Genomic DNA, 16,479 nt, shown 5'->3' with positions numbered 1-16,479 from the left:
ATTCTAACCCACCCCCTTTCCCTGACAGCAAGAAATAACATGACATTGATGGAAACACAAAATATTGGAGGCAGACAGTTTGGAGAAGCTGTAGGATCTCAGGCAAGCTTAAATTTCTGAACGTTGGTTTTCTCCTTTAGAAAATGAGGGTAATAGTACCTAATATGCAAAGTTTTTGTAATGATTAGAAGTAACATACATAAAGTGCAGGCCCAGAAAAAGCACTTGATAAATGATAGTCATTATTATTATTATATCCAAGGTCTAGTCAGTCTTTAAGCCCCAGCTCAAATACCATAGAAAAAACACATTACTTTTTTTCTGTCTTAAACTCACCTGGGTATGACATTCATTCCTACAAAGCTCTTAACTTGAATATGAAGGACTCTGTCTAAATTATCTTTATATTACAGAATATCTATTATGCCCATTATCATACAAACAGTTAAGTCTTGAGTAAATTATTGAGCGAACAAAGGCGTGAATAAAACCTCAAAGAATTAAATTACTGGTAAGTATATTTTATTGTGATCTAATTACTTTGACACAAGCTTTTAAAGAATTTTCTAAATAATAAAGTTTCTTTTATCTGGAATATTTTAGGGAATGAGCCATTCTGGGTAAGAGATTATTCTGGTAGCTTAGTGCTCAAGGTTACAATCCAAATTATTTATTTCTTAATGTGAAGCTTTAACACTCTGCAGCCTTTTTCAATAGAACAATGAACAACTAAAATTATTTCTGTACTCCGCTCATCAATGTTTAACGTGAATGTGGAATGTGTACACACTATAGGTGTCAGGCAGCTGAGACACATGTGACTTTCCTGTCATATAACACAGCACTCACACTCCTAATCTATACCGTTTGGTTGCCAGCATTTGGATTGGTAGGTTACAAGACAGTCTCTGGCATTATGTGAACCAGTGGTATACTTTAGACCCATGTGAAGAATTCTGTTTTCCCCTATTGTTGAAGTTGGACTCATGTGGAAGGCATTAGCCTGCCAAAAAACTTGCCAACACATAACCAAAGTGGCAATGATGTTCATACTAAAAAAAACACTAACATTTATCAACACTTATTAGATTGTAGGCCCTGTCCTCAGATATTGTGATAATTATTTCAATTCTCATAATAAACCTAAGTGGGAGGTACAATGTCAATTTCCATTTCACAGAGAGAAACTGAAGTTCTGGAAGGTTAAGTGATTTGCCCTAGGTTGCACAGTGGTAGAAGTCAAACTAGAATTCCTGTACACCTTACTGCTCACTCCTATCTTTTATTTAGCATTATGGAAAATGGATTGCTCTGAAGTAGTGACTTTGTTAAAAGATAACTAAAGTTAATCCTTTAAACCTTAAACTAATTGATGTGAAATCTTCCTAGCAAGCATGGTACATATTCTTCATATAATGAATAGAGTATATATCATTCTTTCTGTGTACCCATGATTAGTCACCGCACTATGAGAAGCATAGTGATGTCCTCTGGGGCTGCTAAGGAAAGAAGAATCTAAGCGGACCTTTTGCTGAATTCTCCACAGTGGTTTTAGTTTGTCTTCATTTATCCCCATTTTCTAGCAGTCCTGCTCCATGACTTCTTCAGGGCTCATGATGCAGTCCCTAGTTGTGTATGGTTTCTGGTTTTCAGTCATTTTTCTACCCTGCAGACTGTACCCTTTGCATCTTACCTCCCAAACTGATCTCAGGGTAGGAACTACGAGATGGTTCCTTAGGACTATCTCAGGGTAGGACCTAAGGACAAATAGGTATGGAGTCTTTGACATACAATCAAGTCAAATTTTCTCTCTCCTTGCTGAGGTCAGGGGTAACTCCTTCTATAAAGAAAGGCATACATTTTGTTTTTGCTGCTGAATTCAGAGCACTTCCTTTTGGAGAGGTGGGGAGGGGAAGCACTTTATAGTATGTTTCTAGGGCATATGTTCAAGAGAGCAGCTATCTAACTATTGTAATTAGGTGTTAACATAGACGATAATTTCATTAAAATATTTTTGAGTAAGCAAGAGCTTGTTCAGGCCAACAAAGGGATTTTGTATGCTGAAAACAAACTGTCTCTTCTTACAAGGAGAGGAAGATGGCTACATTAATGCAGCATGAAAGATTTGGATTAGATAATACAAGAGATTTCTCAACAGTGAGTGAGTGAGTGAGTGGTGTTAAACATTGGAATAATTTACCAAGGGTATTTTCTAGTACAGGTACAGTAATTCTGTAATATAATTAAAAGACAAAAATCAAAGGAAATACATTTTCACATTCATTTTGAACAACCAAAATAATTGTGAGTGAAGACAGATAGGCTTAAATATGAAAAATTAAATTTTTCCCTTTTTCTAGTTCAGGCCTAAATTAATATTCAGAAAGATGGTTCCCATTACATGATTTCATAGAGTAAAGGCAGCAGACTTACTAATATACCAAATAACAATACTTTCTCAAATTGACTGAGAAAAATGGACACATGTGGTAAGATTAAGGTGTTTCCTGGCAACACCCCTGAATGCAGAACTCTTGAGGAAAGAAAAGAGTGTTCAGTGGGAAGGCACAGGGGCTGCCTTCTGTCCTATCAATCTACAAATTCTCAAATAACAGATCTGCTGTTGTTTTCTGACACATCTGCTTTGCAATGTAAAATAGTGTTTTCTTTAATAAGAATTCTTCAAAAAGCCCTTAGGCTCCTTGCCTTTGTTTGCACAGCCTGGAAGTTTTCATTTAAAGTTTTCACACTGTTTTTAAAATTCCCCATTTTTATTTCTAAATTACTTAGGCAAAGTCCATAAACTTCTATTTTGGCTTCACATTTTAGCTATGGAGAAGGTTGGTAGAAAGGGAAGTGGATTTGGTTCAACAGATAGAGCATCCGTCTACCACATGGGAGGTCCAGGATTCAAACCCAGGGCCTCCTGACCCATGTGATGAGCTGGCCCATGTGCAGTGCTGATGCACGCAAGGAGTGCCGTGCCACGCAGGGGTGTCCTCCGTGTAGGGGAGCCCCATGCACAAGGAGTGCCCCTGTAAGGAGAGCTGCCCAGTGTGAAAAAAGTGCAGGTTGCCCAGGAGTGGAGCCGCACACATGGAGAGCTGATGCAGCAAGACGATGCAACTAAAAGAGACACAGATTCCCAGTGCTGCTGAAAGAATACAAGCCAACACAGAAGAACACACAGCAAAAGGACACAGAGAACAGACAACTGGGGGGGGGGGGTCGGGCACAGAGAAGGGGAGAGAAATAAATTTTTTTTTTTAAAGATTTATTTTATTTATTTCTCTTCCCACCCCCCTTACACCCCGGTTGTCTGTTCTCTGTGTCCATTTGCTGCGTGTTCTTTGTTGCTTCTGTTGTTGCCAGCAGCACGGGAATCTGTGTCTCTTCTACGTTACAATATCTTGCTGTGTCAGCTCTCCATGTGTACGGAGTCATTCCTGGGCAGGCTGAAATCTCTTTCGCGCTGGGTGGCTCTCCTTCCAGGGAACACTCCTTGTACATGGGGTTCCCCTACGCGGGGGGCACGCCTGCATGGCGCGGCACTCCTTGTGCGCATCAGCACTGAACTGAGCATGGGCCAGCTCCATAAGGGTCAAGGAGGCCCAGGGTTTGAACTGCGGACCTCCCATGTGGTAGACAGACGCCCCATCCACTGGGCCAACTCCACTTCCTGAGAGAAATAAATTTAAAAAATAATAAATCTTTAAAAAAAAAAAAAAGAAATGGGCAGAGAAATACTTAGTTTCCATAAATAAGATTGCCCCAAATGACTAAGGTCTTTTTCCTCCCTCTTTTGCTGTCAAAAATTTAGGAAGTGGGAAAGCAGAGCAGCTCTTTATGTAATCCCTCTTCCATGATGTATAATCTACTATGAAATGAGGAAACTCACAACAAGTAAATACAGTGGGAAATAGGACTAGACAGCGAAATGATGACAGAAACAAATGAAATTCTTTCAGCCAGGCTGATACTAGATGTTCTCTGTGGTAAAAAAATTAACCTGAAACCCAAATACAGTGCATATTTCTCAATCTAAATATACCTATCTCCATTTGTTTAAAGTCCAAACTTAAAGCCCTAAAGGCATAAAATCCATTCACACCCTCATTAAATAAATAAATGAGTGGGTTTTTTGTTTTGTTTTCACTGGGAACATACCCACTTGACCTTTTTACAGCAATTAGGTGTAATCAAAATGAACAAATTTAAACTCTTTCTTCACCATATAATGGGACTGAGAAGGAAGGCAAGTGACAAATATATACAAGTACCAGCCTTGACAGCTTGAGCATTTGTCTCTCTTCACATTTAATCCAACTGAATGTTAGTTGAAGTAGATGATATACACGTTGATACTCACTACTCATGGCTCCCTGATGGAATTCCTTGGGATGGCAACAAGTAATTCACTGTATTTCCTCAATACATTCTTATAATGTCCAATTTGTTTGGAGGTGGGGCAATAGAGTAATATGAAAATCATGGATACTCTCTTAGTACAAAATCCTGTAGTGGAGTAAAATAGACGTCTGATACAGTGCAGACGCAGTCTACTCCATCCTTCGCATCTAATTTGACAGGTAGTGCACCACCTTGTAACATAACTAGAAAGCGGGGGAGGGTCTTACTTATGTCTGAGTCTACTAAAGTCTTTGCTCAATTCTGCTCATTTAAAACTATTTCTAATTCTCTTGTTAGAATTCTCTTTTCAAGTTTCTCATTCTCTTAAGGTGTCTTGTTTTTCAGCATTTCTGGCCATTTTGTGCATTCACTTTTCTTCATACTTTAAAAATGTGCTAGATATAAAGCCTTGAGTCCTTTCTTTCATACCATCACCACAACACATTCATTCAGCATTCCTGTCAGTTCAGTTTGATTAACAGTTGTTCTTCACTGGTCAGCATTAAGTATCAGGGACGAGGATCTCTCTCTGGGGGAAAGGCGGTATAGTAAGATTGTCGAGTCTGGGTTCTAAAACAGGATTAAAAAAAAAAAAGGTGTTGCTTTCTAGTTCTACCTTTAGTTTCTGTGTGACCTTGGACAAGTTACTTTTAATTCTCTATGTCTGAGTTTTTAGAACTATAAATAAGAAATACCTTATGGAGTTGTTGGAAAGATAAAAAGCTTAAATATGTATGAAATGCTTAGCACAATGCAAGTAAGAATTAATTAGGGTTAGTTATTGTGGTGAGCTCTACCTTTTAAGATGACATTGTCAGGAAAGAAGCTGCATATTCCTCAGACGTTCTGACTTCATAAGAATGAGACTTGTGCAAAAGTCTGGATATTTTAAACTCTCTAGTTCTGCTAGACTTTGCCTTTATGCCAATTACATGATCTAGATCAGGAAACTACTGGCTTCCTCTAGTATCTAACTCAGCAGCCTGCAAGATTCCTTCTTTGCTCTCTCCAATACACATCCATCCTCAGTACCATGGAATTTCAAGTGAAATATACCTTCTTGAAAAGCATAGTGAAATCTGTTCAATTTTCGATCTCCCCAATATCATTAAACAGAGAGTAGTCTTACTTTGCTGAACATTCCAGTCATGAGTCTCATCCCACCAATCTTGAGATGATATTGTCTCCTAGTATTAATACAGGAAAATCTGTTTTGTTGGCCATAAATCATCTGGCAAGACTGGGTGCCTTCAGTGTAGAAGTAGCCAGTACATGCGTCCCAGCAAAAACGGGAGATTCAGTCAATGAAAAACCTCTAGTCAGGAAGATCTTAAAAATGTAGCTTATTGAAATGTCCCCTGTTCACCTCACTTTTTCCAAAGATTAAGGATATTAAACCTGCACTCACATACCTTCTTAAGTAAAGGATGACACTTCCTTCTGTTTGCCGTCATTTATAATTTCAGCCAAAAGTGGGCTATGCATTTCCCTACATCCTTAAACAGAATTCACTAGGTACCATTTAATCTATCTTAATAAATTACAGTCATCCTTTTGATGTACAAGCTGTACAGTCATGGAGAAATGTCTGCAGGGCCTCTCAAGATGTGCAGGGTTGCCTGCCCTGCCATAAAATGGCTCCAGGCTGCTATGCGTTTTCACTTCTCATATTTGTTGTTTTTCTTTTTTATTTAATAGCTTATATCTCTCCTCCCTTGTTGTCAAGCTGTCAGTCAGCTGTCACTTTTTATTGCTGTCAGTGTGCCTGCCTTTATCACACCCCCAATTTGCTGCTGCTAATACTGCTGTCAGCTGAAAAATCTGATAATCAAGGCCTCTGAAACTGCACTTAGGTAAACTAATACTCGGATGAACACTGGAAGGAGATGTGAGTTCCAGTTTCGGCTCTGTCTACTTCTAGCTGTGTGTCTGTCAGAAGATACAACTTCTTTGGTTTGGACCTGGGTGCCTCCATCCAAAAATGAGGAAGTGTGTGTGTGTGTGTGTGTGTGTGTGCATGCACGATCTCATCCAGATTTAAATCTTAAATTTCTCTGGCTATCAGAAAGAATAGAAAATCTTTCCTGTGAATTAGTTGAATGCAGGTGAGACACCATTGACCCTTTCATTGTCAAAGTCAAGGTACATTTTTAGTCACTGTCATACTTGTCATACTATCACTCCTCTTAATTCACTGACCATCGTCTTTAAAACACTCTTCTCTTTGCTCCACGGGATCATTCTCTCATTGTGGACCTCCTGCCTCCTTTATCTTTTCTTTTTATTTCCATCTTGCACTTTTCCTCCACCAACCCCTTAAATGTCAGAGTGTCTTAGAATATTTCAATGTAAAAAAGTCAGGGTCATGATAAGGAACAAGCAATGGAATCTGAGAAGTAATGGCCTATGTGAAAATCAGGGACTGGTGTGTCCTGGAAGCCACTGCTATTGATATGTTATGGAAGGTTAATGTTGAAAACTGACAAGAGGATTTACAGGCATAGAAATCATCAGTGACCTTGACAAAAACAGTTTCAGTGGAGGAGCTTCCAGAGAGAAAGGTAAGAATGAAATTGGATGCAACAAGTATAAATAATAATTTTGAGGGGTCTTGGTGCATAGAAAAAAAGAGAAATAGGCGGTGGCAGAAGGGAAAAGTGGAATCAAGAGAGAAACTTTTTCAAAGATGTAAGAAATAATAGAAGATATTTCATGCTAATAGAAATGATCCAGAAGAAAGGACAACTGATGATGTGGAACAGAGAAGAAAAAAATTGCTAGAACAATAGCCCTTGAGTATGCAAGAAGAATATGCTCCAGCAAAGAACTGGGCATGGTGGCCTTAGAAAAAAGCAAGGTCAATTCATCCGTAGTAAAAGGTATGAAGACGGAAAATATGAACATGGAGTCTCTGCACATAAATTGGTAGATGTGGTGGCTACTTATGAGTCATCACTTGAGAATGAAGATAAAAGATATGATATAGAGATCTCAAAAGAGAAGAGAAGGTAGGATTAGCTATCTAGAAAAGGGGGGGAAGTAATATGCCTGCCAGGCAACTCCAAGGGTCGATGTGAATTTAAAGATGGCTAGTAAGTATGGTTGTATGTTTTTCTCCAGTTACACCACGTTGTATGCATGTAGGTAAGTGGATAGCATGTGAACAATGGATTTAATCAGGTCTGAGGTTTTTCCATTCAAATATGAAGCAAAAGGTGTAAAACACCTAAGAGTATTATGTAAAAGACTGAGTATAATGATAGAGTATGACAGTTTAGCTGCGTAAAGAAAGAAGAAGGTTAGGCCAAGAGAAGAGTGAAAGTAAGAAGTTGGCTTAATCAATGGATGGTAGGTTCCAGTGAGGTCAAAGGACTGCTTGAGTAAAAGTGATAAAGAGTGTTACATGTGCTAATCACTCTGCCTCTTTGGCAGAAAAGTTTTCAATTTTTATGTGTCAGAAATGGGAGTAGAGAGGGAAGAAATCTTGTCTATTCAAGTGGCAATAAATGCGCTGGGTTATAAAATAATGGGGGTGCAGGGCTACTACAATAAATTAATCCTGAACTAATGAACTAATATTGAAGGCCTATTATATGCCAGGCACTGTGCTAAGCATTTGACATACATTATTTCATTTAATTACTATGAGGTAATAAAGTAAATATAATCATAACTGTCAAAGAGTCTGAGCCCAGGGACAATGCCCTTGCACAGGTCACAGAGGTAGTAAGAGATGTATGTGATGACTACAATGTTTAAGAGCTTTCTAAATATGCCACCATGCCACCATGCTATTCCAAAATGCTTAATAAATACAGTGAACTATTTTGAAGTAAAGTCTTCTCTGATACTATTTTTCAGATCTTTGGACATGAGGCAGAGAAGGTCTGAAAAGGGCAATAGGTGTCATAAGTCCAATATTACTGAATTGCTAAGAGGGCAGACATGCTCTAAGATTTGAGAGATATCAACTCTATGAATTCTCAGTTTCACTGAAATATGGATTTCCCCCTCTCTGATTAATGTCCATTATATAATATTATATATTGTTATAGCACTGTATTAATAATTTAGCCATATCTTCTGATTTGTTTTTTAGTTAAATTCATTTTGGCCGTGACCAAATAATAACTGAATAGGGAGAAGGATATAAGCATTCAAAGTGTCTTTTTTAAAATCACCTTGGTTATTCTGCCTTTGGCATTACTAAATATTTTCCAACATCTCAACAAAATAATACTCTTTTTTAACAGTGCAGACATTGGAATGACTGTCATCCATGCAAATAATCACTTACATTATATGAGTTTAGATTGGAGAAAGCAAATTATCATTTGAAAATAACTCAAATAATGCTCAGGGCTAAGAACCTTGCTTAGGAATATTATCTTGGCCACAATATTTCTTAAGCTTCTTCCATTTAGCTAGATATTTTTTTTTATGGTGCTATAGTTCAAATTAATAAACTATTCAATTGCCACAGGTGTATTAAGCACATGATGTTGTAGAACATATCAGAGGAAATGAATTTTAAAACATACAATTCATTTGGAATTCTACAGCAGAAATAATTGAGATGTGCTCCACAACCATCTCACTTAAAAATGTACATTTTGTCTGTACATGAAAAACTAAAAAACATCAAATAATAAGTTTCATATTTTTAAAATATATGGGAAACATGTGGCTCAAGCAGTTGGGCTCCCACCTACATATAGGAGGTCCAGGGTTCAATGCCCAGGGCCTCCTTGTGAAGGTAAGCTGCCCGTGCAGCGAGGTGGCCCATGTGGAATGTGGGAGTGCCACCCTGTGCGGGAATGCTGCTCCATGCAGGAGTGCTGTCCGACATGAAGAGCTGGCACAATAAGATGACGCAACAAGAGACACAAAGGAAAGACAATTAGAGACATAACAGAATAGGGAGCTGCGGTGGTGCAAGAGAATTATCGCCTCTCTCCTACAGAAGGTCCCAGGATCGATTCCTAGAGCTGCCTAATGAGAATACAAGCAGACATGAAAAGAACACACAGTGAATGAACACAAAGAACAGACAACAGGGGACGGGGCAGGAGGGGGGGAAATAAATAAATCTAAAAAATAAAAAAAAAACCTTCATATATAAAATTGCATTCTAGCCAATCATATGTCTAAAGTATAGCAATTATGCAGATATAAAGTTGTGTTCTAGCCAATCAAAGATCTTTCATATATTTTAGAAGTTGAAATCCTCGCATCACACATAATAAAACTATATACACACACACATTCTATATAATACATATATATATACACATACGTATCTGAAAAATCAATTGTGGTCTTAGTTCCATTTAGCTTTATGGTTTTCAAAACTGCAAATAAATCTTTAAGTGTTTCTGACAAACAATGTATAATGACAGGAAGTGTGGACAGTAAGCAGAAAACTGTATCAGAAATCACAGGACCTAAACTTTAATCCAGGCTGTGACAATGACCAGCAGTGTGGGTGCAAACTGGTCTCTACTTCTCTGGGCCTCTGTTCTCTGAACTCCAAAAAGAAGGGATTGGGCAAGGTAGTCTAACTTAAATTTTATGACTAACTTGATTTGGTATGGGGCAGATTTTTCTTCCATGAAGTATTAACTAGTAAGACACTTAAGTCAGCATTAGGTAAATATGGTTAAGGACGACTGTTCCTACTACAAAATGTGGGTGAATTCAGTAAGTAGAAACCATGGATACTAATGCTGACCTGCAAGGCATGCATGGACATTAAACTGTTTCCTGACTTCGTTTCAGGAATGGGGAAGAAACAGCTGTCCCTGAACTCTTTTTAAGGACATAGAAGCCAGTTACAAAACCACAGCATCCCCTGATATAAGAGGCCCACTGAAGTAAACTTTCTATTCACAAGGGAGAAGTATTCCTTGTGGTAGTAAAAACAATTTTGCTAAGTTTAATCAAAAGTGAAAAGGAATTCCGGAATGTTCCCTTTGAGCCACATCATCCATTGCTAATTCAGGGTGGGCCCAGTAACAAGGGTAATAAAAAATGTCCTTCTTAGTAACTAAGAAAGAGAAATGGCAATTATTAAGTCCATCTGCAACCCAATATAGAAGACTTAAGTCTTTATTAAGATAATATAAACAATAAAATTGGAGGAAGGAAAAAAAATAGAAGAAAATAACACGGGAAATGAATGTAATCCAAGCAGTGACATTTAACACTGATTTACTTGGAATAGTTAGTTATATATATAAACTAATGAGCATATACTGAACGCAAAGGGTGAGAAATATGCTACACTATGACTTCTACAACAAAACAACATATGAAGAAACAAAATGTTAAGTACTAAAAGCTAAAGCAACCTGCTTTGACAAATAAATAAGAGAAGAGAAATCAGTATCAGAACTAATCACTCAGAAATAGGTTGGACACCTGATTATTTAAAATCTTTGTAAATCATAGCCTTGAGAAATAGAACTCAATTCTCTAACTATGCTTATGGTGAAAAGTTAAAATTGGCAAGAACACCACCATTTTCTACACATTTGAGGAGGAATTTATGACTCAATATTGAGATCAGAGTTAAACATACTGACCTGCTCACATCAGGAAACCTGATGGGAAAGTAAATAACTTGGCACTTGGGTCTGATGATGCTTTCCAGATCCTTGGGTCTATGATCAGGAATCAGCTTCATAAATTTTCCAATAGAAGTGAGAAATGATTCCATATTAAAAACAGAGTTGAATACCACCACATCAGCCACCAAGCTGTAAAGGAAAGGATAAATGCAAATGATGTGTCCACACTCATTCAGAGTTATTTTTACAAGCCTAAGACCTCTGTGTGCTAATCACAGTTTATACCACACCTTAGGGTTGCAGAGAACTCTGCAATTCTCATCATTATTTATCAAATATCACAAAAAGACAAGTTAGTTTCATTAGTATTATATCAGAGGGAGGTGGCTTGGTGGCAGCAGGAAGGGAAGGTAGCAGAGAAATTAAATGATATAATAGGTTCACACAAGATTTCAAGTTTACTACAATGCTAGGAACTTTCTATATTATCAACAAGAATAAGTACAGCAAGACTTTTTTCTCTGTGGTCCAACTATACATAGCGGGTTTCTATCAGCGATGTACATAGTTTTACACTATACTACTGAAAACAGAACATTTGATTTACTTCACAATTTCTTCAAAGAGACTAATTCAGATAAAGCTATTTCCATACTAGAGCATCATACCTTCGACATTATCGGGCCATGGTGGCTGCTGGGGGTAGGGAGTGGGAGGAAGAGATGTGATGTGGGGGCATTTTCGGTACATAGAGTTGTCCTGGTTGGTGCTGCAGGAACAGTTACCAGACATGGTATGTCCTCCCATGGCCCACTGGGTGGACTGTGGGATAGTGTGGGCTATGATGTGGACCACTGACCATGAGGTGCAGCGGTGCTCAGAGATGTATTCACCAAATGCAATGAATGTTTCATGATGATGGAGGAGGTTGTTGTTATGGGGGGAGGAGTGGGGTGAGGGGGATGGGGGGTATTTGGGGACCTCATATTTTTTTAATGTAACATTAAAAAAATAAATAAAGACCAAAAAAAGAATGGGAGAATTTGGGATAGGGTAAAATTATTGGTTTGGAATATGATGGTATTTTTTTGTAACTTCATAGTTTATATTTTAGATCATATAAAAAACACTTCAACATGAAAAAAAAAGTATTTCAAATAAAAAGGTTTTAAAATGTGAAAAAATAAAGTCTATTTCTTATTTTAGTCCTTTCTTCAAAAAACTGTCTAAGGTTTTTTAAAAGTTCTGGGATTACACAAAAAGGATTCTTCAGGAGCTCCATGAATAATTTACTTCACTATTATGTAATATTTGGGGAAGTCAGAGAATTAGAAGAAATTAGTAGAAATGGAACCAGAAATCCAAATCATTAGATGCTACTGACTACATAAAAGAATGTTTCATAAAGATCCACAACCCTGTGGACCTCCAGAATTAGATAAAATAAATTTAATATTGGCTTTAGCTTTTTTTTTAGGTCCTGGGCTGGGGATTAAACCTAGGACCTCGTATGTGGGAAGCTGGCACTCAACCACTGAGCCACATCAGCTGGAGAAACCAAATGAGTTGGTTTCTTCATTTTATTTTTGCTTGCCGTTTGTTTTTGTTTCATCTTTTTTTTTCCCCCAGGGGGCACTGGGAACCAAACCCAGGACCTCCCATGTGGGAGGTGGGCACTCAACGACTTGAGTTACATCCATCCCCTGGCTATTACTTTTGACTAATAGAGTCTTTGCTTTAATTATTTAGCAATAATTCAGTGCCACTTGATCTCAATGAAATGCATAAAAATGCTTTGATAAGATATGCACACAATTAAATAGACAAGGTAGTTAGATAAATTTCACCCTAAAAATGATATCAAGAAAACTGAAAAAAAGAAATCTAAGTTCAGAAGACCAAAAAAACACAATGAAATAAGGAGTACTCATAGAATAGAAATAACAGAGCAAATCCTCAGTTTAATCGAATTCATATTTACTGAGAGCCCAAGTTCCTATTATTAATACAGTAGAATAAATAAAGGAATTTTAATTCACCACCCCCCACACTCTGAAAAACATTGCTTTTCCATACAAACCCCAACAGCACCAGTTGAAACCTAGTGCAAATTTGAGGTAGGGAGGGGTATGATTATAATGTGGAATAATATAAAAGAATGTCACAGAAGTGCTGATACAATACTAAGCAATAAGAAAGCCAATAAAATAATATATCAAAAGGTAAAAGATGTTTTACAGCTAGTCTGTTTTCCCCATATGTCACATATTGTAATAGCGACCCATAGGTCATAATATATAGTTACGACATGTGTTCATAAGTTAGAGGGTTAGGGAAACCTCTTTTTAAGGTGAGTGCTTATGTCAGTCATCTTTAAAATCCTTAACTGCCATGCAGCCAAGAAAGAAATCTGACAGTGCCAACAAAAGCAGAAGTCAGCAAAAAAACTAAAGAAACATTTGAGGAAGCAGGAGTAATACTTTTCAAAGAGAATCTGAACAGGACTGCTTTCTAAGACTCATTTTTCCTCTGGACAACGGTAAACCATTTTTTCCCCATTAAGAGGCCAACCAATGATCAAGTCCACTTCTTTCTCTCCAAGCTTATCTATCAGTTTACCCTCTAAAGAAGAGCAATGCTGAAAAATCTCATACAAGCCTTTATAATCTCATTTCCTATGAACAAAGATAATCTTTTATGTGAGAGAGAGATAAGGGGCAGTAATATATAATTTTTTAGATATATAATCTCAGAGGGCATGCAACCCAACTACGTTCTTATAAAACCCAGTCTATGCTAAATTAAAGGTATAAGAAAGTTTACATAAATATTCTTTTTGGTGCATTTCCTCCCTGATATGAGTGACTATAACTTCCATTAACTTTAAAATCCACTCATAAAGGGAAAAATAGACTTATTTTTTTTTCCTAGTGATTTCTCAGGAGTAATAAAGACACACACTCTAGGGAAAAGAATGATGATAATTCAAGAAATTAAAAGAATATTACAAATGTTTTCCATATTGATAAAGCATGAAAGATTTTATTTTTGTTTTTAAAATATGTTCCCCTTTTCTCTTTCAATATAAAATATTTTAATTTTATTAGGAATTTTTAAAATTGTTGCTTTTTTTTTATGAGATATCTGACGGGAAGCAGCTCTACTCTATTTTGATAGCACTGCTACTTCACAATTGAAGCAGCTTGTAAGGATGATTGCAGGAAAACATTTACAAAATGCTCAAAACCCAAAAGATTACCACATAGCTGTTTTTCCAAGTCAACTCAACTATGTAACATACTTGCAAGAGTTGTGTGTCTGTTTAAACACATCATCAATCTCAGTTTCTAATAACTGTTAATATAGGGAAGTAAAATGTAACAAATCACTGCCAAATGGATTCCATTTGACTGTTGCAGTTATGTTGAATAGGATCCAATAGTAAAGCCATTTCCCAGAATTGTTATTAACTTCTCTCATTAACCTTCAGGAAAGATACTTTATTCTGACATAACAAAAAAAAAGGACCATCACCTTTGAAATGTCATGGTATTTTAAGGCTGTGCAATTTCAGAAGATTCAACCATGGGAAATAAAAACACAATCACCTAAGGATACATTTCTCATACTTTCCAGTCTTACAAAAAAACTTCTCGCTCCACTATGCTTTTTGTTTATTCCTCTGTGGATTTCTATTTTGATTTTAGCTTTTTACAGTGAAAACAGTGGGTAATACCAGAGTTGACTAACTGCCCTTTTCTGAAAGAATGCCTGAAACAAGAGATCATGGAATCAAGGTAAAGGTCTCTGATGACCCTTTGATTCTATTCTGAATGTTACGAAAAACAGATAATTAGTTCAACATACAATTAGACTGTTATGTATATTAAAAGAGGAATAACTATGATCTTCTATAAGCTGCAGATGGGCAAGTAATTACTACCACGGAAGGTATGTTTACACATTTGCACCTATCTTAAAGTATTAAATAAATGCCTGGTAGATGTCCAGCTGTAAAAGCTGTAAAGAAAAATCTGTAAAGAAAAAGGTGGCAGTGGACCAAATATGATGCTGCAATCTATACCTACCATGAAAGAATTTGGTTGTATCCATATTGGAAATCTCTCTCCTGACATTTCTTGACAGGATATACCAACTGGTTCTCATGGAAGTACAGAATCTTTTTCAATTTTCCAAGGTCAGGCCGTAGAGCAGCCAGTTCAGTCAGGTTAAGCACGGAGCTTGCAAAGAGGATCCTGGGAAACAAGGAAATTAGGATTTACTGTCACAAGCATGCTTGTAGGGGTCATCCTTTGCCCTTCTTCTTTCCTCTTCCCTCATCTCACCCAAAAAAAAACATATCCCCTACAGGGACACATCAATAGTTAAGCCTTAATACCATGTAGCAGCATTCTAGGTTTTGATCTCTTAAAAAGCAGCTGCTAAGAACTATAAAAGCCCCGAATCTCATTGGTCCTCTTAGCTCAGTTACAGAGAGATGCAAAAAAAAAAAAAAAAAAAAGCTGGATGGATTTTATTGAAAAAGGCAAGAAAAGCTCTAGCTGAAGGACAAATGGAACAAAGATAAGGCTGACTGGGGAATAGTTTGCTTGCCAGTTTCATTACACTTTACTTCTTTATGCAACCAACTACTGAAATTCAATCTATGAGCAGGAATGGCACATGTTCATGCTATGACATAAACCCTTTTGATTTAGGCAATAGACTTACCTAGTGTGGTCTTTTCTCTTGGCATATTTTCGCCCTGCCTTCCCTACCATTTTTTAAAGTATCCTGCAATACTTGTTTTATTTTATCTTTTCTTCTCCATTACTGAACTGCTAATGGCACCAGAGATGCAACCTATAAAATCCCTTATAAAAAACACTACTTTAAAAAATGAAAAAAGGCTAATTCCTTGTTTATGGTAAGGAAAAAAAGAGGAAGCTGAAAGCTTACCTATCCACGTTTATGAATGAGAAACAGTGCTTATTTACTCACTCATTCCACAAACATTTACTGAATGCCTACTGTGTCCTAACCAGGAAGGACTAAACAGATGAACAAGACAGCCTACCAGAATGAAAGCTGTCTGTAAGACAGACATATACACAGTATTAGAGGAAAACAGAAAGGAGTAAGAACTGTGTGGGACAACGTAAAATGCTTCACTAACTAGGAGCCTAGCACATATGGACACTAAAGAGGTACAAATTATAGTCCCTGAGCAGCTGAGGACATTTAGATAGCACATTTTTGATGGTATGTCACCATTATAATACAATGTGGCATCATTTGACCCTTACAGCTTTAATTTCCATTCTAAAAAATGAGGTTCGAGAAGGTTAAGAGTTTTTTTCTAGGATCACACTGGTAGGGTGACAAATAAGGAACTCCCTTGCCTTCTAAGTCCAAAGAGCTTTTCATTTTACCACAGATATGAATTGGCTGTGGACTACTTACATTGCAAATGCTTTCTTCTGTGCTTTATAATACAAAA

At 37.1% G+C, this 16,479-nt stretch overlaps 1 protein-coding gene across 50 annotated transcripts in view; it reads right to left on the bottom strand.

Moving 5' to 3' along the window:
* Nucleotides 1-16,479, bottom strand: part of GTDC1 (glycosyltransferase like domain containing 1) — a 412,173-nt gene that overhangs the window by 214,963 nt on the left and 180,731 nt on the right. For all 50 annotated transcript variants that reach the window (XM_071216469.1, XM_071216464.1, XM_058300976.2 and 47 more), the window contains 2 exons: nt 15,068-15,235; nt 10,995-11,168 (listed from right to left, as the gene is read on the bottom strand). In XM_071216469.1, coding sequence (XP_071072570.1) covers nt 10,995-11,168; nt 15,068-15,235 — 342 coding nt within the window. The remainder of the gene's footprint in view (nt 1-10,994; nt 11,169-15,067; nt 15,236-16,479) is intronic.

The sequence above is a fragment of the Dasypus novemcinctus genome, chromosome 7 (assembly GCF_030445035.2).
Source record: "Dasypus novemcinctus isolate mDasNov1 chromosome 7, mDasNov1.1.hap2, whole genome shotgun sequence".
Classification (NCBI taxonomy): Eukaryota; Metazoa; Chordata; class Mammalia; order Cingulata; family Dasypodidae; genus Dasypus; species Dasypus novemcinctus.
This window is presented reverse-complemented; position numbering and strand designations above follow the sequence as displayed.